General features: G+C 38.8%; 1 protein-coding gene across 11 annotated transcripts in view; it reads right to left on the bottom strand.

The window, feature by feature from the left end:
* ANKS1B (ankyrin repeat and sterile alpha motif domain containing 1B) overlaps nucleotides 1-27588 on the bottom strand; it is a 914119-nt gene that overhangs the window by 77483 nt on the left and 809048 nt on the right. For all 11 annotated transcript variants that reach the window (XM_033118713.1, XM_033118715.1, XM_033118712.1 and 8 more), the window contains 2 exons: nucleotides 10455-10562; nucleotides 8238-8417 (listed from right to left, as the gene is read on the bottom strand). In XM_033118713.1, the coding sequence (XP_032974604.1) occupies nucleotides 8238-8417; nucleotides 10455-10562 (288 nt within the window). The remainder of the gene's footprint in view (nucleotides 1-8237; nucleotides 8418-10454; nucleotides 10563-27588) is intronic.

The following is a 27588-nucleotide window of genomic DNA, read 5'->3' as shown; positions in this document are numbered from 1 at the left end:
TAAGAGAAATAAAATACTGTAATATAAAATATAATGATGTATTTTGACATGTGCTAACTCATAAACTGTTTAAAAGTACTGAAGTATGGATATCATCCATAAATCCTTTCCAAACAGCTCCAGTGCTAATAGGTTATAACACAGATAGGAACTGCTTATACAGTGTTTGGATTCCTAAGAACCATTGTTTCCCTATCAGTAGAGAGGTATTAGTTTGGGCTTACAAGTGGGAAAATAAAAATAGTTTTGTAAAATGTAGCTACATATTATGAGCTTTAAAATACGTTTAGTCCCAGTTGCAGTTGAAAAAGCAGAAAAAAACTAGAAGTCATCTCAAAATAATAATTTCTAAAACCCAAACACATAGCTTTGTAGTTTGTAAAATACTTTGACAAATACTATTTTCTCTGTGCCTCACAACAATGATGCGAGCTGGGAATTAATCTCACTTTAGGAAGTGAAAACTAAGGCTCTGAGTAGTTAAGAGGCTTGTTCAAGGTTACAGAGGTAATAGATATCAGAGATGGGATTTTCAACCCTGCTCTCATTACTTCAAATCTGGTATTTTAAAAAAGCTCATAAATTAAGTATGAAAAAAAGAAAGCAATACCATTCTGATATAACAATTTTCCATCAGACATTGTCAGAATTTGAAAGTCAAGTGGGTTTATTCAGGCACCCACTATTCCTCTCTCTGCTTTACTAGAAACCATACCCATTTCCGGTCATGGCCCTTTGACTGCAGGAGGAACTCCCTTCTCATCCTTCAGTCCATGTGGTTCATTCAGGTGGAGCTAAAACCACCTCCAGTCATGTGACCTTTGCCTGGTTAATCTCCCCAGCCCCCTTTGTCTCTCTCTCTCTCTCTCCCCTTTGTGATTAGCTCAGGACAAATAAGCGATCCAAACCAGGCTGATCAGAACCAATGGGACTCAATCCTGGGATTTTTGGGGGGCAACTCTTGGGAAGAAAGCCCTCTTTCTAGTATGTCCAAGTTTAGTAGAAACTGGACTTTGAAATCTCTCCTGTAGAGAACGCCTGTCTGGGAAGAGAGGAGAGCAGAGCTGAGATATGAAGAGCCAGAGGGCAAGATATCAGACAAGCACGGGGATCACGTCTACCTGACTTTGCAGTGAAATGATTCAAATGCATGCCCTTTTCTGCTTAAGACATCTTGAGTTGGATTTTTGTTACTTGCATGCATCCAGAAAAGTTCCTACTGATATATTACTTTAGTAACACACAAACGGAATGAACTCAGACAGCACTGCATAATCAGCCCTATTTCTCTAGTCATTAAGAAAACCCTTCTCTTCCTTTCTCTTTTTTTTTTTTTGTTTTTTTTCAAACACTGGAATAAAAAGAGGGAGAAGGAGAATAAGAGAATTCTCCTACCCTTGAAAATTTAGCAAGGTCAGATTGTACCAGCCCAAACTCTGACCTGTGGACCCAAGAACAGGACTGAATATAATGAGAAACATTCCAAAACTTTAACAAGTGGAAAGTAGCCTGGTGTGCCTCTTTGTGAACAAGCCGCTCAATGTCAGCAAGCCTAAGGCGCCGTGAAATATCACAAGGTCGATGCCACTGGAATAGGGTTTTTATGTATTGTCAGATTTCTGATTTATTCAGTTGAAAATAGGATCTTTTCTATTGATGTTTTTTTAAAAACCCATGGTCTGGTTTTAATTGGAAACATTCACACTGGTTAATTCCCAGTACACGGAAGGAAAGTGGAGACATCAGAGCTTCCTTAGCAAAATGACTGGAGGTGTTACGTCTGTCTGGCATCTGCCTTATTTGCCTCACTGATGGGCTTGATAGAGAATAAAAGAACGAGACTTGTAAGATGAGTATCAAAACCTAAAATGCACCCACTTCTTCCCGTTATTTTTTAAAGACCAGCGTACAGTATAGACCGTAGCATGGCAATGGGGCCTGAAAGACACTAATCATATTGCAATTTCCAAGCCCGAAGTTGTCACAGGGAGAGCGGCGTATGTTTTGAGAAAAGACAATTAACTGTTCCCATTAATAAACAGGGTGCACAACCCATCGATTTTAAGTTCCAAGTACAAAAGCAACATTTTCCACTTCTGCTTGGAATGATACCTTTGGGAATAGATGGCGGGTGGTGTCGAGTTTCTGGCTTGAAACGGGGCACAGATATCATCAACATCCCAAGTTATGTCTGAAGCTGGTGAGTCATCTTGTCAACTCGACAAGCTGTCACATTGGAAGTTCCTGATGGAAGAACTTATTGAGTTTATTCTTAACCTTCTTCTTCTTCTTTTTTTGTTTTGGTTATATATTATCTGTCTGTGCTTAAGTATGAGAGTTGCTCTTTAGACCTTCACGGGGGAAAATGCTGAAGTTATGGACAGGCTGAGCCTTTCTGAGGAGCAGCTAAGTAATGAAAATCTAAATTAAAAACTAGCCCCTAACTTATAATTTAAAATCTGATATAACACAGTAATAAGAAAACTTGTATAGCTTTTTTGGGGGAAAAAATCACTTTGGAAAATGCTGTTCCTCTTAACACAGTTGTACTATTTTCTAAAGGCTGCATCAGTAGATTCCCGTAATGCCAGAGCAGGGCGGAGAATTTGTGGGAACAACAGGCTTTCCCTCGCAGGGAAAGTATAAAAGAATACACTACTCGCTGCCTTCTTTCCTAAGCATTTGCCTCATGGCTTTTTGAGATATCCATGCTTCTCTAGGTAACAATTTTGTGTACTGTGTATTTCAAACAAGTTCTAAATTTCACTTAAGGAAAAAATAATCCTTTCTTTCTCACTTAACGTTTAATCTGACCATGTTACAGTAACAACAGGTTATGACTGTGAGATATCCTTTGCTGCACACTTTTGGAACCTGTATGTGCGGAGAACTATTCTATCTTTCGCCTGCTTTTCCAGACTTTGATGATCATTTTGCACTGGTTGCCTTTCTACCATGGTCGACGCTCCTTGGCAGCCTTCATATTTATACAATTAAAATCATAAAGAGGGAAATTCCAATCCCATTCTCAATATACTTTCTAAGCATGGATAACACTAGCACAAAAAGATAGTTTTTACAGAATGCTACAACCACCTGAGCACTCCCCATTCTAATAGCTTTGGAATTAATTGGCCCTATGAAGAATCAGAGACCTTTGAATTAGGGACTGATGGGTGCTATATCTGAATTGATAGTTATATCACATGTATATGATAAGTACTATATATATAACCTGGGGGTGCCAAAAACTGTATACTTGACTTTTACCCACCTTTTGTTATCAGTATATACTGAGTTTTACAATTTGAATACAGTTTTTCCTTTCTTAAAATGTGTACACATTTTTTTTGGCACCCGCTGTATTCATTTACAGTTTGGAACACGCTTTTACATAAATTATCTTAACTGACCCAAACCCGGAAGGCAGGCATTACCCACATTTTAAAGACAAGGAAACTGAAGTTCAGAGAAACCCCATGACTTGGTACAGGTCACACAGACAGAAAGAAACCAAATCAGAACTCCAGCTGAAGAAGCCACGAAGGAAACAGCATCCACGATTTAGAGAAACCCCACAAGCAAGCTCGTCTCTGTAAAAGCAGTAAACCCCACACCGACCTGCAAAGCTTTTCACAGACATAGGAGGACAGAGTTCTACCAAGATGTGCAGGGTGGGTTTCCACTAAAAGGACCAACAAATAACCATTGGAATTCTGAATTTACGGGGTTTCATGGTGATAACCATGAGCTGATTCAATGAGTTTCCACTAAACTATCAGTGATTTTATCCCCGTTCTGCTCATTGTGCCTATATAAGTGTAATCTATTATAGCATATGAGAAATTAACATTTGTTGAACTGTTATTGAACTATTTTATATCATTTAGAGGCAGCCCAGAGGGCAGCAGGAGCCATGGAGGAACCGGGATACGATCAGGCAGAGCAGAGCATGGGTGCTGGCTGTGCCATGTACCAGTTGTGAGGCAAATCATTCACCCACCTGAGCTTCCTTGGGTACAGAATGAGCTGTTGTGAGGATGAAACAAAATACCGCACCTGGAACCCCAAACACCGAGCTGGCCATGGCAGGGCTTCTGTATGGCTCAGTTTCATTTCTCTTCCTTATACAACATCAAAAGAATGAATATTTGTAGACTCTAATATGTAAAATGCTTTCAAATGAAGAAGGAATTGATCTAGTCATACTTATTAAGTAAGTAATACTGTTTGGATCAGAATTATTAGACATTGAACTGAATCAACTTTCGATGATTTAGAAGCAATTTACACAAAACCTTTATAGAGCCTAAGATACTGCTCCAGGCAAGTCCTAATTTGGTTTCTTGCTAGCTGTGTTACCTGGTACTCGGGCGAATCATGTAGTTCATCAGTTTTCTTGTCTTTACAATGTGGCTCATGCCTGCTTTTAGGTTTGTGTGCATCAGAGAAGGTCACCACCCCACTATTAGTATTTTCATTTAGATGACAGCATTCAAAGCACAACGCCTTCTCCATGGTGAATTTCCCTCATTCATATAGAGCTAAAAGTTTGTGCAGAAATATGTCTTCCTCTTCCTGTTTAGGAGTCTTTTTTATGCTGTGAAAATAGAGGTATTATTTCATTTTCCCGTAAGTATTTTCTATAAATGGAGGCCTTCTATAAATGAGTTTAAGTTTCGCACGGGGGAACTCTTTTCCCTTTTTCATAACTTTGAAGAATGTGGCCTCTAAACTTTATTAATTCCATTACTCTCCTTTATTATTCATTTTAAGAGTACTTTGACTTCTCCTCAATATCACTTGAGAAAATTTCTAAAGATCGAGATTGGGCTGTAAATACTGGAAATACTTTTCCTCTTTTTCTGATATATTTTCATGTACTGTTTCATCTCCCCAGAGCTTGGACTTAGAAGCTGATCTGCCATGTGCCACACACACACACGAAGAGCTGTGCAGGACACCTTGTTTGTGCTAAAATGAGATAACAGGTGTGAATACTTGGAAAATTTAAAAGCTCTATATGCATTAAGGTATTATTATATAAATGTGTGTGCAGCATTTGTTAGAGGTATGGAAATAGGGGAGCATTTCAGAACTTCTGAGCTAATGTGTCCAATTTAGAATTATAGGCTAGAAAAGCTATGGTTTTAGCTTTGTTTAAATGTGTTTCCATCATTACATTCGTTATTTTAAAAACTGCTACTAGTACTAAACTCAATTTTATTTCTCACATATTCATCTAAGACAATTTGATGCCAGAATATTGTTTATATCAGAATAAAAGCAAACAATAGCTACAATTTTTGCAAATCCCCTGTATTCCAAGACATGTATTTTAAAAATTGGTTTAAATTGAAAACAAGTAATTAAACATAACTCGTGTTTTTAAAAATATTTTCCAACAAATAAGCTTAATAGGTGGAATGGGACATTAAATTTATCTTAATAAAACTGTAAGCACTGGTTTTCCAAGTTAAGCAGAGCATCTGCAAACATCTACTGAGCAGATCTTAAGAAGGCAAAACTCCTATGAATTATTGTAACTACCAAGAACTTAAGGTTTCTGGCCTATGGCTGGGATTCCAAACCACTCTGGTGGGAGCTCAGATAAACTTGAAAAAGTAGGGGGGTTTCTGAGAACATGGATTTGTCCTGGTGATTTTTCTAGTAACTGCATTTTCCTTCCTTTTAGCAAGTAGGAAAGGAACTCTGAGGATGGACTTCTGTGACTTAGCAAGAAACAGACTGATTAGGCACGCATTCACCAAGCTACAGTAAGCCTCTTGGGAGAAATTCCTTGGGAAAGAACCACAGGGACTGAGCTCCTGGTGGAAAGGAAGGAGATGTAAGTAGCTGTCTGCTTACCGGGATTTTAATTGCTAACGCAAGTCTTCATTCAGGAAGACTCTATTGGCTAAGCACATAACTTTGGGGAAGAATGTGGTTTAGAGAGAATATGACAGGTTTAAAAAAGCAAATGTATTTAAAATGTATTATAGCAAATGACCAAAAAAAAAAAAAAAAGGAAGAATAAGAAAAAACATCAATTGAGTGGTTGAGTGGTGGAAAAGTCACATAAATAACACTGTTTAACAATAAAATTACCGAGTATTTAATATCTTGAAAGGTTAAAGTTTTGAAATGGCACCACTTTTAAGAAGTACACACATGTTCATTTCTCCACAATTTTTGGCATTTCCAAGGCTACAATTAATGTAACCTAAAGAGTTGCAATCCCAGAGTCCCTTTTTCTTATTGATCAGATTCCTGTAGTGCCATCTCTTATTTTCTCTGCAGCAAAAGTGCTATATCGAACAGCAGGATTTAAGAAAATTTCTAATAAACTCCTAGTTCTTGATGGAAGCCTGGTTCTGTATCAGTCATTTGATCACTGTGACTACACATGAGGTGAATAAGCACATTCACACAGGTCACCATAAGTCACCAAATCCTATCCACCTGCTTATCTCACGCCTCTTTCTGCTTTTGGGCCTTTCTTACCTGGCCAGATACAAGTTCAGTCAATTTCCTCAAGAGCAACACAATTCCTGAAAGCAAGGCATTATGACTGCACTGACAAGAAAAAGACCTAACCATTCAAACGGTATTACTGCTCCGACTTCGTGAATCTCATAAAGAAAGGAAGACAGCAATCTTGTTAGATAACCTCCGAGTGTTCACACATAGGTGGAAGAGTAATTAATTTCCTCTTTGAAAAAACTACTATGCGGAGAAACTTCATAAATTATACGAGCAGCTGAGAGAGGTGATTCTGTTCCTGAAGTTGGCATAGTCAGTAATAGCTAATGCTCATTAACAACGCACGGTCCTTCCTTACCCAGAGAACAGAAGGGTTCAGAAAAAGCCCAGTTTGTATTAATACATAAACACTACATGGTTCAAGGGTAAGACAAACCATGGCTCTGAAACGCTGTCATTAGAAATAGTTAACCACATACTTGGTCCACAAATGCTAACAAGTAGCAGGAAATATACAAAGAGTTTGGGGAAAAAAAGCTTTCAGACTCTGTTTAAAAGAACATCAGGGAAAACAGTAATAAGGATTAAAACACAATACTTAACAAGAGAGAACGGGAAAATTACTCTTTTCTTGTTTCTCCTAACATTTTCCATCTCCCTTCTATAACAGATTCTCCATAATCCCAACATTGCCATTCCTTGCACAAAGAACAATTCAAAATTGAGAAAGCTAAGAAAACAGAGGCAATGTCCCAGGCCATTTCTCTCCATGGGCATTTGCAGGCAGAACAGCCTGCAATAGTTTCCAGAACATTCTCTTCACATTTTTCTTTTGTGAGCAGCATCATAGAATGTTTACCAAATGCTTTTAAAGACAGAAATGGAATCTCATCAAACAGTTGAGAAAAATATTTAACAACCAAGGCGAAGCAATTACAGTCAAATTTTCACCTCGAGATTTTCATCTTAGGTGTGGGAGGCAGAGAGAAACCTCTTAACACATCGGTCTGAACCTAGAATGAAGATGAAAAGAGTTGAATCTGCCAATAGTTGTCAACAAGACCATAGCTTAAAAGCTCAGGGCGAAATGGCAGAGCGAGCTGCCCATCTGAATGTGCAGTAAGGACAGCACCACTGTTTGGCTGACTCGAGTTTCTGAGCAGCAAGCTAAGGACAGGCCAGAGATGGACTTCCACACCCAAACCATGGAAAGGTCTGAACGTGACAGATCTCCCTCTTCAGTTATTTGTGTCAGGCAGCATCATCACTTTTAAGTACTCAAGGTGACCACATGAGATGATGCAACTAGTCCCAAGAGTATAATTCTATACAAATGTGTACATGTGGGAGGCAGTTAACATTACTCAGAGTTAATACTTCCCCCCAAATTCTGCCCTGTCATCCAGCCGAGTTATGTTTCATAATCCAGACTTTTATTATTCATTTTCATTATGATTTGATTCTTGCTCAGTATTATTCCCTTTAGAGGAAAGACTTTCTGGGTGCAATGAAATCAGACATAATTTCTTCAGTAAGAATGGATGATAAAGATCTGTGTATACCTTCCATTCCCAGAAAGGTCTGCTCCAGTCTAGTTCAAGTGAGCAGGACATGAAAACCATGACATAAAGTGGTCAAATTCCAGTTGGCGTGGACAACAGGCATCCACCATAAGCTATTGTTCAATATTAGAAGGCATTACTTGATATGGGTAAAAGGCAAAAGAAACATCACAGAGGCTTTCAATACCTTACCTGGGCCATCTGCCTCTCCAGTTTTGATCGGGGAATATCATCAAAGTAGTTTTCATTTCTTCTCCTCCTTGCATCGCCCTGCATGATAATGTGAGGAACGTCTAGGGAGCCACCAGTGGTGTAAGTGCTTTGGCTAAGTGATGGAGACAACTGAGGAGGAGTGTGATTACCACTGGGTTCCTGAATGGAAATACATCATGAAGTAAATACCATATTTTTGCGGCTAACCTTTGGTTGCAAAATCGTGAAATACTGACAAGACAAACTGCAGGGGTGGGGAGTCATTTTTGAATCAACTGCTAAGGAACGGATGACACTCCACCACGTTATTAATGGCCGATCGAGTTCATACTTTTTCCCCTAAGTCTTTCAGGTCAAAGTTTAAAGTATAAAGCATCAGGCTGTTTTCTTAAACCAGCACTATGGGTGATCTCAGGGGAGAGCACACACGTGTCGGGCACCCCTGATGCTATCACCTGTGTTTACAAGGGAAGGAGCTGTGTCTTCATGGGGACAGAGTGTCCTCACTATGGTAGATGCCATGATGAGAAAGCTTAAATGGGAACCAATGGGTCTTGATCCTCCTTCACAGAGTGATCTGCCAATCAGGTGGGGAAGAAGACACAGCATGGAAACACAGCAAGTCACATGTACAGACGGCGAGTAATGCATATGACAGAGGATGCGTCAAGCTGAAGGGAACTGGTCAGAGATAAGACAAGGGGTGGCAGACAGCTGGGCTCTAGTGTTTGCAAATAAGAGGAGGATTGGCTCATGCTGATTCCCAGGTCTCCCCCAGATGTTCCGGACCTCTTCTGACAAAATAAGGTTCTGTACTTTTTCTTGGGAATCTCTGTCATTACCCTAAATCTCTTCCAGGGAGCCAGAGGGTCAGGTTCAGAAGGGGAAGGAAAGAGAGTAAAGTAGTAGGAAATGACTACTCTAAAGAGTTATTTTAGGATGCTTACACTGATGGTAGCTATATCTTTCTCCCCTTTCGTGTAGCAAAATGAAGGCAAGACAATAATCCATTTTTAGCCTCATTTTCCTCCCAATTTATTTGAAGGTCCTCTTATTGAGAGAGAAAAATAGGTCCTATTTCTACTTTACTACTCCCAACGCCCTCAACTAGCCTCCAAATGTCCCAGTGTATCCCGATTGCCCCAATAATCAATTTCCCTTAGCGCTCCATCCTGGAGCCAATTCTCTTACATTTCCTGAAATCTTAGTGCATTTCCTTCCTTAAAACTGAATCAGACTCAAATCTTAACAGCTCCTCTCCTGCCCGACCCTCTGCTATGCTTACAGTGGTTATGTTGTTTGCTCAAGTTCACTGATAAGAGACATTCTACTGCATTTCATTGCTGGCAGTCACAGCTAAGTGCCATGCTGGTGGTGTTCATCATTTATTATCATGACCTTTTCTGACAGTTGCAGAAAGAGAATCAGAAGCAAGCAAGTGCAGGGCTGAGTAAAGAGAACAGAGTTGGAACTCTCCAACGGTCATGGAGAGCTCAGCTTTTTGATGAATTTTAGAAAAGTTTCTTTCGGCCTCACGAAACCCAGCGACTGTTGGCTACACCTCCCCGGTCCATTCTGCCTAGCAATCGTCTCTCACATTTTCCTCCTTCTCTCTGCTCTTGCCTTCCTTCCCCTTCCACTTTTGTTCTTTCTCCCTCATCTAGGATTTTTCTCTAGTGTTGCTACCCCATAATTCTAAAATCTAGCGGAAAGAGTTTATTAAATAAAATTCTAGATTCTCTCGTCTTAATTTATGAAGTGAGTAAATCTGGGAAATTTTTAGTTTCTTAAAAAACAGAAGACCCCAAGGTTAATTTTAAATTGATCTTTACTTAACTGTAGTCCCTGATCGGTTTTCTTTCTGTGGGTTTGAGGAGTTTCACAGAAAACTCATTTCCTCTCTCCTGGTGTAGATGGGAGCGTGGGATGGCAGTAGCGGGAGTGGCTCTTTAAAGGTGGTGGTTTGTCAGATGTGTATCTAAATCTCAAAAATATATATTTAACCAATGGAGGGAAAAAAAAATCTTGTTTTATAAAACACAACCAAAAGTGAGATTGTTCTCTTACACGGATTAGGTAAGCTATGTGGAAAACAGCCTGCACTTCCTGACCCATCGCTTCAGTCATTTCATTGTATTGCCCAAAATAAATTCGGGGGTAAGAGTACAGAGCGACATGAACGTGCTGAGCACTTACCCTGAGGGTGATGGACCGAGGGGGCTTCTGTGGAGGGTCCTCGTGGAGCCTGTCTCCCAGAGATGCCAAAATACGTTTCCTGTGGCCAATCAAACTGATTTTTAAAACCTGAAACGACATGTATTTGGGTTAAATATTTCACTTGAGAAAAGTAATTTTTGTATGCCCTAAAAGATGAAGGAATGAAAAGAGATTTGTGCAGTTGACCTCTGCACCGTGGGATGTGGTGTGAAATCAGTGTGGCCCTTCGAGTCCACGGAGATGGGAGTGACATGGAGATAGTCTCGAGGGGCCAAGCAGTGGGGTTAAGGAGAGAAAGCAGAGACAGTGCCCCTTTTCCTCAAGCAGCCCTCGAGTCCCATTCTCTACCCAGCAGCCGCAAGACCTTTTACTAAGCGCAAGTTGAGCCTTAGCCCTCACCATCCGAACTCTCCCATAGCTTGCCATCGCTCTTAGAATAAAATCGGAGTCCTAACCTGGCCTCAAGGCCCCAAACGGCTGGTTGCCCTCTGTCGCTGTGTCCCTGCCTCTCTCCCCTCCATTCAGGAGACTCAGTCACACCAGCCGTCTCTGTTCCTTGAACGCTCCAGACTCATTCTCGCCTTGGGGCCTCTCCCCCCGTTTGTCCATCTGCCTAGAATGCTCCCCCTGAGATCTTCAAATGATGCCTTCTTGTCCCTCCAGACTGCACAAGTGTTGTCTCCTCACAAAGGCCTGCCCCCACCCCCTGCCCGCCTCAGTGAAAGAACTGTGCCCGCAACCCGCTCACGCTCTACCCTATGTTCTTCTTTTCATCATTTTCTGAAATAACTTTATTTACAAGTTTAGTGCTGGTGTGCCTGTCTCAGATAAGCTTCCTGAGAGCAGGGCCCTGGTGCATATCACTTATTTCCTAAATGCCTAAAGCAACGCTTGAAATAATAGGGACTCAATGAATATGAAAGAATAAATCTTAATACAGACAAAAGTAGCAGAGTAGGGTTATAATCAAGCAGTTTTTACTTTGGGGAGACTCAGAGTCTCCCCAGGATGGGATTTTGAGTCTCACAGTGCTGCAAAGGGAACCAACATTTGAAAAGAGCCTCAGTCCCCACCCCTTCCTGGAGCTTTACAAAGGCTACCCCTTTCACTTCTTGCAGCATCCTTATCTCGAAGGGGTTCTTCTCACTTTACAAATGAGACAGAGGTTCAAAGTGGCGAAGGTGCCTATCCAAGAGCTAGTACATGGAGGCTCTGGAATTTGAATCAGGTTTGCTGATTTCAAAGCTTGTTCTACCCCAAGGTAAACTGCAAACATCTCCAAATATCACCGACTTTTTAAAACAACATATAAATCCATTCATAAGAAATGTATTTACCTCTTCTCTGCCCATGTGTAGTTCCAGGATATAACAACTCTTGTTGGGTAATGAGTTCCCAAAGAACCTATTGTGTAAATGTTTTATTTAAAAAAAATGTTTTCTCTTTCCAAATTTTAAGGGGAAGGGATGGGCATTTCTTTGGGCATTTCATCCTGTGCTAGCTTGAATTTTTATTTGCTTATTTGTCAATTGGCTTATTGGCTTTTCTGCCTAAATTTATTTAGATTTCAAAATAGCATTTAAACTAGAATGTCCCCATGCACTATATCCCAATGACTTTATAAACCTTCAGCCTCCCAGGCAGATGAATCCTAATCTTTGCAGTTTGTTTTTATAAAGCAGGTCCTCTTTCCCACAGATCATTTCCGTTGACTTTCTCTGTATCTTCTCCCATCCTAGCACAACTGCTTAATGTTTGTTGAACAAGTTGCTCATAATATTCCATGTATAAGTGAATCTGGCTTTATATTTGAGCAGGATACTATTTTCTGCTTTTAATCCCTCTAAGCACTCCTGATTTCTGGCTGGCCTTTTACCCATTGTAGGAATAACTATGGAGAAAAATGTACACTGACAGTAAAATCTCTTAATTTTGCTATAGCTGATGGTTCAAAGCCCTTTAATCTTGGAAGGATGGTTTGAATTATTTCTCCCTAAATTCCTTATCTTACAGTTGTCCATGCAGAAGCCAATCTGCCATCCCCCTGCCCACTCCCATAGCCCTGTATTACCTTATATTAGTCTGCCCTTATATTAGTCAGCGTGGCATTTCACTATCTGGAGGAGCTTGGCAGTTTTTGCAAATCTGGGAATTTCACCATACACTCCTCCTTTCAGATGATTTACAACATGCTAAGTAAGTGTGGTTCCAGTGCTGTTTACTTGCAGGCAACCAACATTGTTTATATGATCCAGAGAAATGCCTTTAGATTCTCACGTTTGTTTCTTTTTTTTTAAAGCATCAAGATCAAAGAATTCCCCCATTTCAGAAAAATACATTAACCTTTTCAAATGTATTTTGTAAGTCTAAAAACACTACATTTTATTATTCTCCCTTATTCTTATTCTCAATTACTTTGCCAAAGGCTTTTACTGGATATGAATATTTCCCATAAAACCCCACTGGCTTTTTCCCAGTAGGTAATGGGATCTGATGCTGATGGTGCTAGCTTGGAGCCCCAAGTCCTGCTAAGAAACATTTTCATAGTAATACAGACATTTAAAATTATTTTGAGAATAACTGACACTAAACAACAAATAACTGTGGTAAAATCGAGCTGGTAGAACTTCCATTGCTGCTTTGGGTTTATTCTCCCACAACTCAATTGTGGACAAGTTACCTGACTCATTTGGTCTCGGTTTTCTCACCTATAAAGTGAGGAACTTAACGACAATCTCAAATGTTGGGAAGATGATGAGTGAAATTGTGAGAATCACCAGCACGGTGCTTGGCACATAAGAGATGCAACCTTCATCATGTGCTTATTCCAGCTAATGGACTCAAAGGATGCATGGAAATCCTGACCCAGAAAAACAGGGACTTAATAATTTTTACAATTAATCATGTCAAAAAAATCGCTGGCGCTTTGCATGAAGAGATGTAGCTAACCTTGGAAAAGCCCTCATTGAAGTGATATGTACTGGCAGAAATGGATCTGGTTTCTAGCTATTTGTTTAATACTAGACCGAATCTCAAAGAATGTATACTATTCTTCTATGTACACCAGTTAGTCTCCGACAGGAGGTAAGCTGAGCCATTCTTCTACACTGGAGCTCCATACCCGCCTCCTCCAAAGAACTGCCCAGAAGAGGATGGATGATTAGATAGACAGACAGAGAGATAGAACAGATTAATAAAGAATGATAACTCATATCAAGAACATTTGGATATTTATAAATTGGATATTTATAAATTTATTCTTATTTATCAGAAATGATCCCAAATCACAGAAGAATGTGATCGGATAACTATCATTTATTGAACATTTATTATGTTCTAGTTGTGCTATAAACTGAGTTAAGTGCATTATACCGTGTTTCCCTGAAAATAAAACTTAGCCGGACAATCAGCTCTAATGTGTCTTTTGGAGCAAAAATTAATATAAGATCCAGTATTATATTAATTATATTATAAAGACCCGGTCTTATAGTAAAATAAAACCGGGTCCTATATTAATTTTTGCTCAAAAAGATGCATTAGAGCTGATTGTCCAGCTAGGTCTTATTTTCAGGGAAACATGGTATATGTGTATAAATGTCTCATTTAATCCTTAAAATAACATCATCATTCCCATTTTAGAGACGCAAAACTCAGAAATCCTGAGTAACTTGTCTGTGGTCACATCGCTAAGAGGTATTCTGGCTCGTGTTCACACCCGATTCTTTTGTTTAGTTTTTGTAATTAAAGTTTATTGGGGTGACAATGGTTAGTAAAGTTCCATAGGTTTCAGGTGTACAATTCTGTGATACATCATCTATGTGTCACATTGTCGCACCCGATTCTTAGCCTGCTCTTTACCACCCACCATGCTCTTCTTCTTAGTATTAACCTCTATACCTTAGCTACACTATAGGTTATACCATTACGAGATGCATCTTAAGATGGTGTTTTATGAGTTGTCATGTTCAAAACATTTATGCTGGGTCTTGACTAGCTGAAAAACATTAAAATAAAATAGCTTCAGTTTTGGACGAGGCTTACAGCCGTGTCAAAGCCAGACCAAAAGAGCTCAGGCAGTTACCTCACAGAATTCCCTGTGAAATGCATATACAGGTACCCTCACTTTTTGAGTTTGCTTCACGCTACTTTGCTTTTATGAACGATCTACATTAGTACCTGTTTTTGTCAACTGAAAGAAATCTGAAGGGGATTTTCGCTTTTACAAAAATAAAAATAAAAAAGGCGAAAATCGAAAATAGCATTCAGTGTTTGTTTTGCAGGGAGACGTTATAGAGGCAGCTGGGCCCTGAGCAGCTAGAATGACCCCGCCAAGCTCCTTCCCCGGGAACCACACTCGGCATCTCAGCATCAAGCCGCCATAGCCTTGATCTGTGTCTGTGAGCATCTGTGCTTTGTCTTCATTATTTTGTTCATCGGTTAGCAAGATGTGTCCTAAGGTAAATTCTTTTTTGCTTTAAACCATTTCCTGGGAACGCTCCACTTTCAGATATTGGGGAAAATCTGTATAGACAAAGAACAGGAAGTCCTCATCAACCCTAAATCAATCCAAGTTGGCTAATACTAGAGTGGAAGCGAGGGTGGCATTTGGCTTCAAAACCCCCAAACTCACAATATGAAATCCAACCAGCAAGACAAGAGCAGAGAATATTCCAAAGAAAGATAGTCATTATAGGAAAGTCAAGTCCAAAAGCGATTGGGTTTGCCTTGACTGAGAACAGCTTAACAGCTGATCACTGTTGTAAGCAGACAGGGAAGTAGTGGAATCCTACCATCCCAAGCACCATAACTGATGACCAGTCAGTTTATAAACCTTTAGTAGTGTTCAAAAAGCCAGAGCAATGGTAACTGTGGTAGAGAAAAATTCTGTACATTTTTCATTATTGCTTAGGTGAAAGTTAACTGCATCTACAAAGAACCCAAGGGAGTAAAAGTAAAATAATGGTAATATATTGGAGATTCGGTTATTCTAAGATATTGATACAATTCAGTTCAATTCAAAAAAAACAATATTGAGTTTCTACCACAAATTACTTGGAGGATTCAAAGAAGAAACTTAGAGGGATTGAGCACAAATAACTACATTGTCAAATCATTAACTAAGAAAAAATTATTATACACATGAGCATAAGGATGTGCTTCCAACAGATAAGAAATAAAATGTATTGCATGTTTTCTTAATGGTTTCTAAGACACCTATCATGAGAAATGTGGGTCAAAGGCAAGGAATATTGTTGAAATAACACCGGCCTGCCTCATATTGGTGTCATCCATCATAGCAGCTGTCTCTAGGAATTCTCTCCACTTTCAATTAAACAGGACAACTTCACAAACCACATCAAAAATCCCGGCAATAGAATAACTGTGCTGAGTGACAATGCTATAATATTATGTCACTGTCATTTATGTTTCTGGGTTTAGCTGCGGGAATTCTGCCAGACAATATCATGACATCCTTGCACTGAATAGCTCACATCAGAATATATGTCACAGCAACACTGCAAGTCAGTCAACTTAGACTTGTTTTTCCTTCTTAAATTTAATGTAATATAAATTAAACCTGTTAAATTTAACATGATGTGGATTAAACTTTTTTTCTCTTTATCTGCTTTTAAAAAATTAATGTTTTGATTATAATAACAATACCGTTTTCCCATTGTAGAGACAAAAAATACAGAAAACAAATAGGAGAACAAGTTCTCCAGAGGCTGTTAGCATTTAGGCTTATTTCCTTTCACTTTGTCCTCATGATTGTGTTTTGTAGTGGCCATAATGTAAGTACAATTTCCACCTTCATTTTTTCACCCATTATTAAAGCTGAGTTACTTTGTTACATATTCAATTCTTAATAGACATTTTAAGTAACATCATTATTACCATATTGTCACTTTAGAGAAGCATGTCGTAATGCACTAACCATTTCCTTTTTTGTTGGAAATTTAGTTTGCGCTTCTTTTTCTGGATATCAAACATTCCATGTCCTTAAAAAAATCCTATCACCCTACAATTTCCATTTTCATTACCATGTATGCATAAACACAAACAAAAAACACCAAAGAAAACTGCAAGAATGCACATGACTCATGAAGAAAAGTCATGTAGCGACAGTCTGTCTCCACGTTCTGCATGAAATCTCAATCCATTTATTGCCGGCTGGACCAAGTCCTCCAGGGAAAATCGCAAATCCACATAATCTTCCTCAGTGTCACATTTTGCATTTATCATATTTTGGAGTTCAGATTTAGCTGACAGACGTGAAATAACACATGTAGCTGGAATCCTCCAGGGATTTCACAGGCAGCACTACTGAGCACACGAGTGATTCTAGTTATCACCACCATGGGACTGCATCCTTTTTATTCTGGGTTTTTATTTAGGGAGAGATTTTTATTTTACTTTTATTTAAATGGTATTGAGGATGAAGCAGGTTTTTCCTGCATTCGGAATCTCCCTTCCATTTTAAGGGGCAGACTGTTCCCCCTTTTCTTTTCTAGATATTTGCTAACTAAAGACAGCAGCTTCCGTACAAGTCTGGAGAGCTCCTCTGACTTCAAAGTGGCCTCTTCCAACAAAACTGCAAGTGTTCTGAGGAACTCTGGTGGTCTTAAATGTCCAGAAGGGAAGTTGCGGTGGAAGTTTATTTGCTTTGTTCTCATCTGCAGAACTAAAATTGCAATGAAATGTGAAGGATTTTTCTCCTTTCCTGCTTATAATTTCTAAATACTTTCCACCTGAGAGCATCAAGGCAAAAGTGCCTATGTGTCATCCAATTTCAACTCCCGCAATTCCAGAAAGCCTCATTTGAACTTGCATCTGATTTTTGACTGTGACATTTTCTCTCTTATTTCTTGGACTGTAATAATCTATGTCTGGTAATAGTATGGTGGACAGAAGGACCTCTGAAGCAGAAAATCATGATATTTGGTTCTTCCTCTGACTCTTCTGAGTGATCTTTTAACAGCTTTGAGTTGTGATATTAAAGGGACAATAAACAAACATTTACTGAGTGTCTTTCCCATATAACCACTATGCTATGAATGTGAGTCATAAAGAAAAATATATTCAGTCCTCTCGGGCTCTCTATCCAGTAGGTGGAAAAATATGAAAAAATATGTGTGTGCATATACTTCTATCTATTATCCATCCATCCACCCACCCACCCACCCACCCACCCACCTAACATTTATTCATCTATCTATATAAATATGTATGTCTACACAGCCTTCTAAGACTATAAGAGATTTCTGTAGATTCAATAAGAATGATTAGGAAGCTGCTCTGGAAATTATAAAGCCCTGAACTATGACATTATTTCTCTTTTTAGTGTAACAGAAACTTAAACCTTTCTTACTCTATCCTTGCATAACCCTAACAGCAAAATTTTAAATATTATGTTTGTTTTATTTAAATGTGCTATCATGGCTATCTCTCTGGGTAGATATTAGACCAAGAACCATGCCTTTCCAGCTCTCTCTCCTTTTATCTGAAATGTCTTTGATTCCAGCCAAATAGCCTCCATGTCTTCAACTGTGCCATGTACATCTCTTTCGCCCACACAATACCTCTGCGTATTCTAGAATGTCTTTTCCCTCCTTTTCATTAGATTCTTGCAAGGATGAAACCAAGATCCACCTAAAGCCTTCCTTGCTCACCTGGGATTACAACAACCTCTTTCTCTGAAGTTCTCTAGCATTCATCCAGACTACAAGCTCTGTACATTTCAGATACCGTGACATTGGATCCTGGGGACTCTCACAACATCTAGCACACAAGTACACCTTCAAGGGACACCCTGAAACATCAGATCTCATCCCTTACACAGGAGACAACCAAGGAAGTGGGGGAGATGTCTCTGAAAGGCAAAGAGGAAAGGAAGAGAACACCCACATCCTATTTCCTTCCCTTCCTACTCTCAACACTTTTCCATTCCTTCTGAGCTTTAGCACCTCAATTCCTTTACACAGTCTTGCCATGGGTGATGTAAAACTTCCTTACCTACCACCATCTGTATCTCCTTTCCTTTACCTCTAACACATCATGCAAGGAAAAAAAATTCCTCTGACTAGATTTTCCAAATTTCCTTTTCCTTCTTCTCTTACCTTTCAAAGCAAATAACAGTTTGCATGACAGATGCCAACAAAATGCAACTGTGTTAACCTATGGGAAGGAAACAAAACAATTTATATAGGTCCAGAGAGAGCAAGGGGCAGTGGAAAAGGGGGAGCGAGTAAGTGAGAGGAGGCAGGGGTGTGTGTGTGTGTTTTCTGAATATAGTCTGTTTCAATAAATAGGAAATGCTAATTATGAGGAAATGAGATAATCATTGCATGGGGAAGAGACCTTAATGGTATAATTGCCTCTGCGTATTTAAGGGTTCTGGAGGTAGAAAGCCTTTTGTAATCAAGGAGAATCTCAGGTTTATTTGTGAAGCTCTCTGAATTACCTCTTGATGAAGGTACTAATTTTCTGATTATATTTTCACATAAACATTACTCCAGAAGATTAAAAAAAAAAAACACAAACAAACCAACCAATCAGTTCCTAACTAATTTCCCTGTAAGTTACTTTTAAGTACAGCTTGCTGCAAACTTGGTTTTCACAGGAGAAATTTGGCTTGCATTGCTCAATAACCCAATCATGGGGATTATGGAAGGAAAATTCTGTTACAAAAGAAAATGGAAAATATGTGACATATCCCACATCTCAAGTTGTTCTCGGAGACATGATTAGGGGCTAATAAACAGCATTTGAAATCTGCGAATCTCTTTGCAGTATTATTAATACGTAAGAATGCTCTGCATCTTAAGAAGTAGAGAGGACAAAGTTTTATTTTGCTAACCATGCAGGATATTTATCTATCGAGGGTATTTCTCAACTTATTTCCTTTCAGTTTTTGAGATCTTAAAACTTATGATCTATTGGGGTGGCTGGTTAGCTCAGTTGGTTAGAGGCGGTGCTCTTAACAACAATGTTGCCGGTTCGATCCCCACAGGGGCCACTGTGAGCTGCGCCCTCCACAACTACTTGATTGAAACAACTACTTGACTTGGAGCTGATGGGCCCTGGAAAAACACATTTAAATAAATAAAAGTTACAAAAAAAAACCCCCAAAAACTTATGATCTATTATATTGTATGATTGATGTTCTCAGTCTCATAAATAAAATTATATTTAACAAAATTCAATATTAACACATGTCCACATATAAATTAAACTGAAATATGCAAAATATATAAATATACACATATTTGTAAAGAGAAGCTTTAAGACAAATTGAATCTCCAGAGACAGTACTAGGTTAAGGGACAGCTGCATTATTCAATTTTGGGATTATAAATGGCCCCCTTTGTGCTGTTTAGCTACTTTAACGGCACGTAACACCTTTCATCAGAGGGTTGAATAGGAGAAAAGGCAATGAATTCAAACAAGTCAATCCTGTTTCTTGTCAGCAACTCTGATGAAAGAATTTGGTGTGGGAGGAGGTAAAAATCTATCTGAAACAAGCTAAAATGAAAGTTTAAAAAAATGCATCCATCGATTTTACTTAGCCTAGTAAGCTATTACAGGGCTTTAAAATTGGGCATTATGGTATTTCAGCCCAGGTGTGGAGGGAAAAAGGATGTTAAGGGCTTAAAAAACTATTTCTAAGGTAGGCAGATGTTAGTCCCAAGGACAGGCTCAAGATGAGGAAGCAGGATGATAAGAGAGAGGTTTTTTCATAATCCCCTTTTCCCATTGTTTCCTCACCTCCATCGGTCCCTGCTTCCTTATCTCCTGGAGAATCACGTAACAGAATAAAATTGGGAATCACTATATACCCATTAGAATGGCTAAAATGAGAAAGACAGACAATACCAAGTGCTGGTGAGGATGTGGAAAAACTGCAACCCTCATTTTGCTAGTGGAAAAGTAAAACGGTAGATCCATTTTTTGGAGAACTGCCAATATCTCACATTATGACCCAGTTTCTTACCCTATGACCCAGCAAGTCCACTCCTAGGTAGCAGCTCAAGAGAAATAGAAACATATGCCCACAAAAAGATTTGTAAATGGATGTTCAAACAGCATTATTCATAATAGTTGAAAACGGGGAATAATCCAAATGCCAGGAACAATAGACTAGCAATTTGACTACAGTTTAATCAGCTAGTGAATAAATACTAAGTAAAATGTATTATTTTCAATGCAACGGAATACTATTTAGTAATAAAAGGGACTATAGATACACGCTACAGTATTGTTCAGAAACATTATGCTAAATAAAGAAGCCAGACACATAAGATTACATGTTGTGTGATTCCATTTATATGACGTCTCTAGAAAATATAAAACCGTATCTGGAGAAAGCAGATCAGGTGAATGGGTGCCTAGGGTAGGTTGCCTGGGGTAGGAATGGGAGTGAAGATTGACTGCAAAGGCCATCAGGGAACTTTTCAGGGTGATGGAAATGTTATAAAACTGGGTTGCATGGATGGTTGGACAACTGCATAAATTTACTATAACTCACTGACCTGGATACTTAAAATGGGTGATTTTTATGATCTGTAATTATATTGCAATAAAGCTGTTAAAAATGAATAATACTGCGAGAAAGCACTCAGTATTCAATAAGTGTAGTATAGGTAAGGCCATTCCTGAAGGCTATAATTCAGGCTGCTCCAGACAGAAACTATTGTCCTCCTGGAATGTACCTTTTACCAGCTGGACTAAAGGGTGAGCAACACGAAAACGAGAAGGCATCCAGCATATTTCAAGGGAAACGTGACCCAAAATGAAGCTTTGCTCTGACTGCCTAGTGTTGTTTAACTATAAGCTAATGGGTGAGTAGGCTATTCTTGGACATTCTTTGTTATGTGTATACAATAAATTAGTACGTATGACTTTCCCACATCTATATTTTAAGTCTTAATCCTCCTAGCTCTGACACTCTGGTAAAAATGTTTACGTTTTCTAAATGCTTCCAGCAAACGGTTTGTGAATGTTTGTAAAGAGTGTAGTGATCACTAGGAGCCAACATGGGTTCTGTAGGGGTAAGGAACAGGTGGTGCTAATGAGATTCCCTCAAAACTAGGGCATAAGGTGGCATTCTAAGCACTAAATCGCATCAACAGAGAGAATGGAGACAGAATGACTTTCTGGCCCAGAAAGAGCCAATAGAATAGACTGGCAATTTGATTATAGTTTAATCAGTGATACTGAAACCCAACTAAACAAAGAAGATATGTGTCAGGGTGGGGTGAGCACGGAAGCAAGAGTAGAGGGCAGATTCAAGCAATGGAACAACAGAGAAAAGACAATTAGAAAGCCGAGCCTTGGCAGTATTGATGGGAGAGCGAGCTTGAATCTGGAGTAAGGAAACTCTTTGATGACTTCGGAGGTATGCTCTGCCATTGGGCGGGTGCTGTTTCACTAGTCCTTGTATTGATCCAAATGAGACATCCCTCAAAATCGCCTTCCCTCCAATAGCACGTGAATCAGGTAGCAGTAATCACAGAATCAATCTCCTCGGTACCCAGTGCCAGGAAAGGAACAGTTGAAGATGGGGGGTGGGGGAGCTTTGATCACCCTTCATTGACAGATTGGAAATCTTGATACGTTCTTCTCTTGTCAATAAATTCAGCACCACTGAGGCACAAGAATCTGCTCTGGAGGCACAGTGATTAAGAGCAGGGCTTAGTGTTAGAGTGACGGGCGTGAGCCTTGACTCTGACACTTACTAGTATATATGACTTTGGGTCAATTATTTAAACTCTCTCAGCTTCACCTACGTAATTCATTCAAAATCATGGGGTTAAAAACAGTATGTACTCGTACACTACTCTAGTGTCTGGATTAAATGAGATATAGGAAAAGCACTTATCACAGTGCCTGGCATACAATGAGTCCCAATAAATGGAACCCCATTCAGTGTTTTAAGTCCAGTTTCTGCACCGGAAGGGCTGAGCCTACCCCTGGAACTTGGTCACTTCATCAGTGTCACATCAATGCCACAACCAGAAACAGCTCAGCAACTGGCCAGACGCCTTTTCTCTGGCAACAACCCTGGTGCCATCAGCCATTCTTCTTTACAAACTTCAGTGGTCTCATAAAAAATGAGTTTTTGCTGCACTATATTAATTTCTTTTTTTTTTGACAGAGCTATTAGTATGAGGCTGACAGACCAGGAGAATGCCATAGATATAGTGTCTTTGATTCCAACAAAGCACTCGATGAAGACTTTCATTACCTATACGATGGGGAGCTCTATGAGAGAAAAAATAAGTGGAATCACAGCTGGTTGTATCTCTACACCCAAGAGGCTTGATGAATGACTCTATCACAGCCTGTAGGGGGACCACTGATTGAATGCCACAGGGCTCTGTCCCTGGATTCTGCTCTATTCCAGATTTTTATTAATGGCCTCAAAATAGACATCAGAGGAATGTTTATCAGATTTTCCAACGACATAAAGCTGTGAAGGATATTTAGTATGGTAATAGGCCAATGCAAAATTCAAAATTCCCTCCACAGGCTGAAAGGCCACGCTGACATAAAAAAGATGCCATTTATGAAGGGGGATAAATGGAATACCCTCCATTAAGGCTCCAGAAGAAATCAATTGTGCTAGTTCAAGACGGGGGAATATATGGCTTTACCACGGCTCAAAGAAATATCTGAATTTTCAGTTGAACACAGGAAGAGGTGTAGTGGAAAAGAACGCCAGACTAAGGGTCGGAGGGGAAGGAACACACACGAAAAAAATGACTTTTCAAAACAAATTATCTCATTTACATTACCATTCAGTCTTAGAGAGGTTGGCAATTATCTCTATCTTAGACATGAAACAACTGAGGATCAGGAATTTTAGAGACTTGCCAAAGTAGGTGACAAAGCCAAAATTTGAGTCCAGTTCTGATTTCCAAAATTCATGCTCTTTGTATCCATAATATCCTGCTGCCATTTCTCTCCCAGAGTTGCTGTGAGGCTCAAGTAAGACAATATTAATACAAGCACCTAGCACAGTGCCTGGTGTACATCCTCTGCTCAGAAGTTGTGGGTCTGTTTTCAGAGACTCGTTTAGCTTTAAAGCTGTGTGCTTATCAAAGTGACTGGTACTTTATTTATTGTAGTATGAGCCCTGCAGTTTATTCTGAGTCTTTTCAAGTTTGTCCATTAATATAACTCCCATAGTAATGATTCTGTCAATTTTTCCTATATTCCTTTCACTCTGTCACCATTACTCCAAAACCCTTAATTCCAGAAGAGGAAGCTCTGGCCAGGAAAAAGGTAGTGGGAAATTTGAGGGCAATCAGAAATCTGTCAGTCAGTAATGATTCCCAGATAATGAAAACTTTTTTTTCTAATTAAGGTAATTTTCAAGGGTTGCATTAGTGGTTTAATGTTGCATATTTACATGATAAAACCTCAATTACCTCTAGATAATGAGGTAGTGTGTTAAGTAACCTTAGTATAATGATATGCATGGAAAAGGTACAAAACTTTCACTTAATTCAATTATTTAATTAGTGTATTTTATGGTTAAATGATACTTTTTCCCCATTGTTGTTGGAATCCTTATTGGAATTCTTCATATATATATATATATATATATATATAATATAAAATGTTTTATACGTATTATGTAATAGTTGGAATTTTTCCTAAATATATAGGAATATATACAAAAATACATATTTAGGAAGTATTCCAAATATTATATAGTACCTAATATCTATTCCTCCTAGATACATATACACAACATATAATATACACATATTTAGGAAGAATTCTAAATATTATATATAACACATAATACATATTATAATCTCTATATATTTAATATATATATGCACATAAACACATTTGTTTCCCTCTCTGCCTAAGCACAGTTCATTGATGGTCCTTAAGTCTTTCCTGGATATTTGGAATACCATGTGACATCTGAGTCATGCTTTATGAACAGCATTTGTCACTGAGCACCAGTGCTGCTGCAGAAAATGGCTGAGGAAGGCATACTGGCTCCATCAGGATCCCAGAAGATTTTGCTCTTCTTAATAAATACTTAGGAGCAGTTATCTGTCATTGTCTCTTGCACTTCTATAGAAGCAAGGGCTGACAATATTAGCTATCTAAACATTCCAGTTAATGAAGGGTTTATTGTAAAAAATAATTCTTTTGGGGGGGGTGGGGGGTGGGGTGAGCTCCTTTTCAATTTCTCTCCTTCTTCCTGTTCGCCCAGGCCAGCCATGATTCACAAAGCTGGAGAATGGAGAGTCATCACAAAGATGGAGTCATTAGCTGCTGATGGCGCTGATCTTGTTCTCCCATCCTGGTGTGGAGAGGGATGGCCACGGTGAAGACCAAGCCTCATCACCATGTAGATCCGTGTGGTGGACGGGCTGAGAACCTCTGCTGTAGACTGTCTTATAAAAATATGGAAAGAAGTGTCATGTCGTCTCTATCTGGTGAACCCTACTCATTTTCCAACATTTCAAGATCAAGTTCAAATACTACTTTTGTGAAAGATAAAATTTCTACCCACACCCTTGTCATCCATCCCCTGGCACTGATCATACTGTGCTACAGCTAGGTGTTTGCAGTTTCCTTCTCTAGACCAAAATCTTCTTGTACATGTGTAAAAATATAAGCCTTATTCTCTTTATATTCCTAGCATGTAGTATGTTAGAAGGTGGCTCAAAGTTAAACCCAAGCAGACTGAAACAAAGAAATCATCAAACAAATAATAGCAACAGACCTTTTGAATGACACTTATCAAATTAGCCATGCTCCAAGAAAAAAATCTGCTTAGCACACTGTATAAAAAAATGAAATATATTTATGTTGTATCCGGTTTGCAAGCTTGTTGATCAAATTTATGAGCTCAAAACAAAAAAGTGAAAAGAATAGCAATGCTTTCTAAAAAGCAGATGCTGAACTGTTACAAGGAAAGTAATAGCCCCACTTGCCAATGTAATTCAATATAATTTACAGGGCTCCAATGAAAAAACCAAGCAACAAACAATGACTTAGTATTTGGTAGAAAATGGGGTGTAATATGCAATTGTCACCGAACTTATTACCTACATATAATGTCATTCACACAGTGAGAAATCACTCATTTTCACTTCAAGATAATTGTAATACTAAGCTGGACAGAAAAAAATATGATGAACAATTGGTAATTTATTCTCATATTGCCCTAGAATGATGATAATACGGGGCATGTCATTAATTAATTAATATAATGTTATTCATGCAGCGAGCACTTGATAGCCATGAGATGCACAATTAATGATGAAAATGCCACAGTGTTAATATCATACTTACAACAGATGACATCAATTTCTTCCCACCCATGCTTAAACTAAATATTCCTGAGTCCTGTTTTAATCTTTATGGGATGCAAGGAATTTGTGAAGAAATAAAAAATGATGAAAAATTCAAATGCCAAAGTTTACTTCCAGTATATGAAAAATGATTATTTGACATTAGAAGTATTTTAATCTCAACTTTTTAAGGCATTTGCTAACATTATTTCAGGCCAAATGCTTGAGACGTTGAAATCTTATATTTCAATTCCTTAGGATGAAAGGGGTTTTTTCCCCCCAGCATTTCTTGTTTTTATTTAGGTTTAATCTCTTCTCTCATCAAGGTTCATAAAAGATTATATTTATATCTCATAAACATAGCCAGAATGTGTTGAAGGCTCCCTGCGGGAAAACCATAAGCAGAGGTAAAAATCATTGCAAGATCCTGAGCTTCTTAACTGCAGTCTCCTAGAGAAATGTCGCATATGAGAAATGCTAACTAAGGAGGCTGGGAGAAAAGATGCTACCTTTCCAAAAACAACATTTGAAAAAGCAAGTATTATTAACATGGTGGTTTTATGAAGCACTTGAATTTTACATAAGTATGGCTCATTTTTTGTTTCCTAAAAAAGGATGGCGTTAGGGCAAACCAAAAACTGAATACATTGTGAAGTTGAGCGAAAAAATTTGCATCGAGCTAGGATTTTAATAAAATGCAACTTTTCAAACACTTTTCCTATTTTATAATCATTTACATGGCTATTTGCAAAATCTCTAGTCATGATGCTGAAAAAGATGATTTTAATTTTAAAATAGTAACACCGCACTCATTTATGAGGATTTTTGCAGGAAGGAAAATTTTTATATACTATTCATCTCAATATAAAAGGACTTCAATTCAAGAGTGTTTAAGCTTAGAATTTGAATTTGTTCCTTGGAATGGCCTCATGGCTAATATCTTGTATATACGAGTATGCAAGGTCAAATGGATATATCTCCTCGGTTAATCTGGATTGACCACCAAGCAATTTATCAGGAAGCTGGAAGATCTGAATTGATCATTAAAACAACAGAACAAATGGGCTCTGTCTGCTTAGTTGAGTTTACTTGATGGTTAGGTCATTGTGCCTGAAGGAAATTTACTTGGCTTCCAAATGAGACAGACAGACATCCCCATGACATACTTACTATTTAGAACCCGATCTCAAATAAAAAAAAAAAATCAATTTTCAAAAGCACAGCAGTAGACGTCTTTTGTTGCTTATGTCTTTGCTGAATAACCTCTCAGGAAGTGGAAGAGCTTCCTGTTGCCATACTTCGTGATCTATTGTCATATTCCCTACAGCTGGAGACTTTCGGGAAGATGGGTAATTTGGGTACTAAATACCAGAAATTATAAGTGCTTGGTTATCCTTTATCAAGTACTTCTTTTCCAAGTGAAGCTTTCCAATAGCCTCTTTTGGAGGCTATTTTCTACAGGTTGTGGGTGATGGATAGAGACTTTTAGAGGGGGTGCCGCGGAAGGATACTCCAATTCCTGCCAATACTTCCATCCTCACAGCACCCAGGCTCACCAAGACGTAACCTTACACTGAACAAGGGAACGATGTCTTAACTGAGCATAAAGTTCTATTACTTTTGTTCCTTAAAGTGCAAGTTGCTAAAGGAAGAAAGCTGATTAAAGGACCACAGTGTGCTTTATGAAAGTTGGTCACTGTGCCATGGACAGAATTGTTAGAGTCCTAAGTACTGGGTCCCTACTGGCAGCTTCCGTTCTGAGAGTCACGCCTTGGTGGGGGACCTCAATA

Source organism: Rhinolophus ferrumequinum, chromosome 10 (assembly GCF_004115265.2).
Source record: "Rhinolophus ferrumequinum isolate MPI-CBG mRhiFer1 chromosome 10, mRhiFer1_v1.p, whole genome shotgun sequence".
NCBI lineage: Eukaryota > Metazoa > Chordata > Mammalia > Chiroptera > Rhinolophidae > Rhinolophus > Rhinolophus ferrumequinum.
Note: the sequence above shows the minus strand (reverse complement) of the source record. Positions and strands in the feature narration are given on the sequence as shown.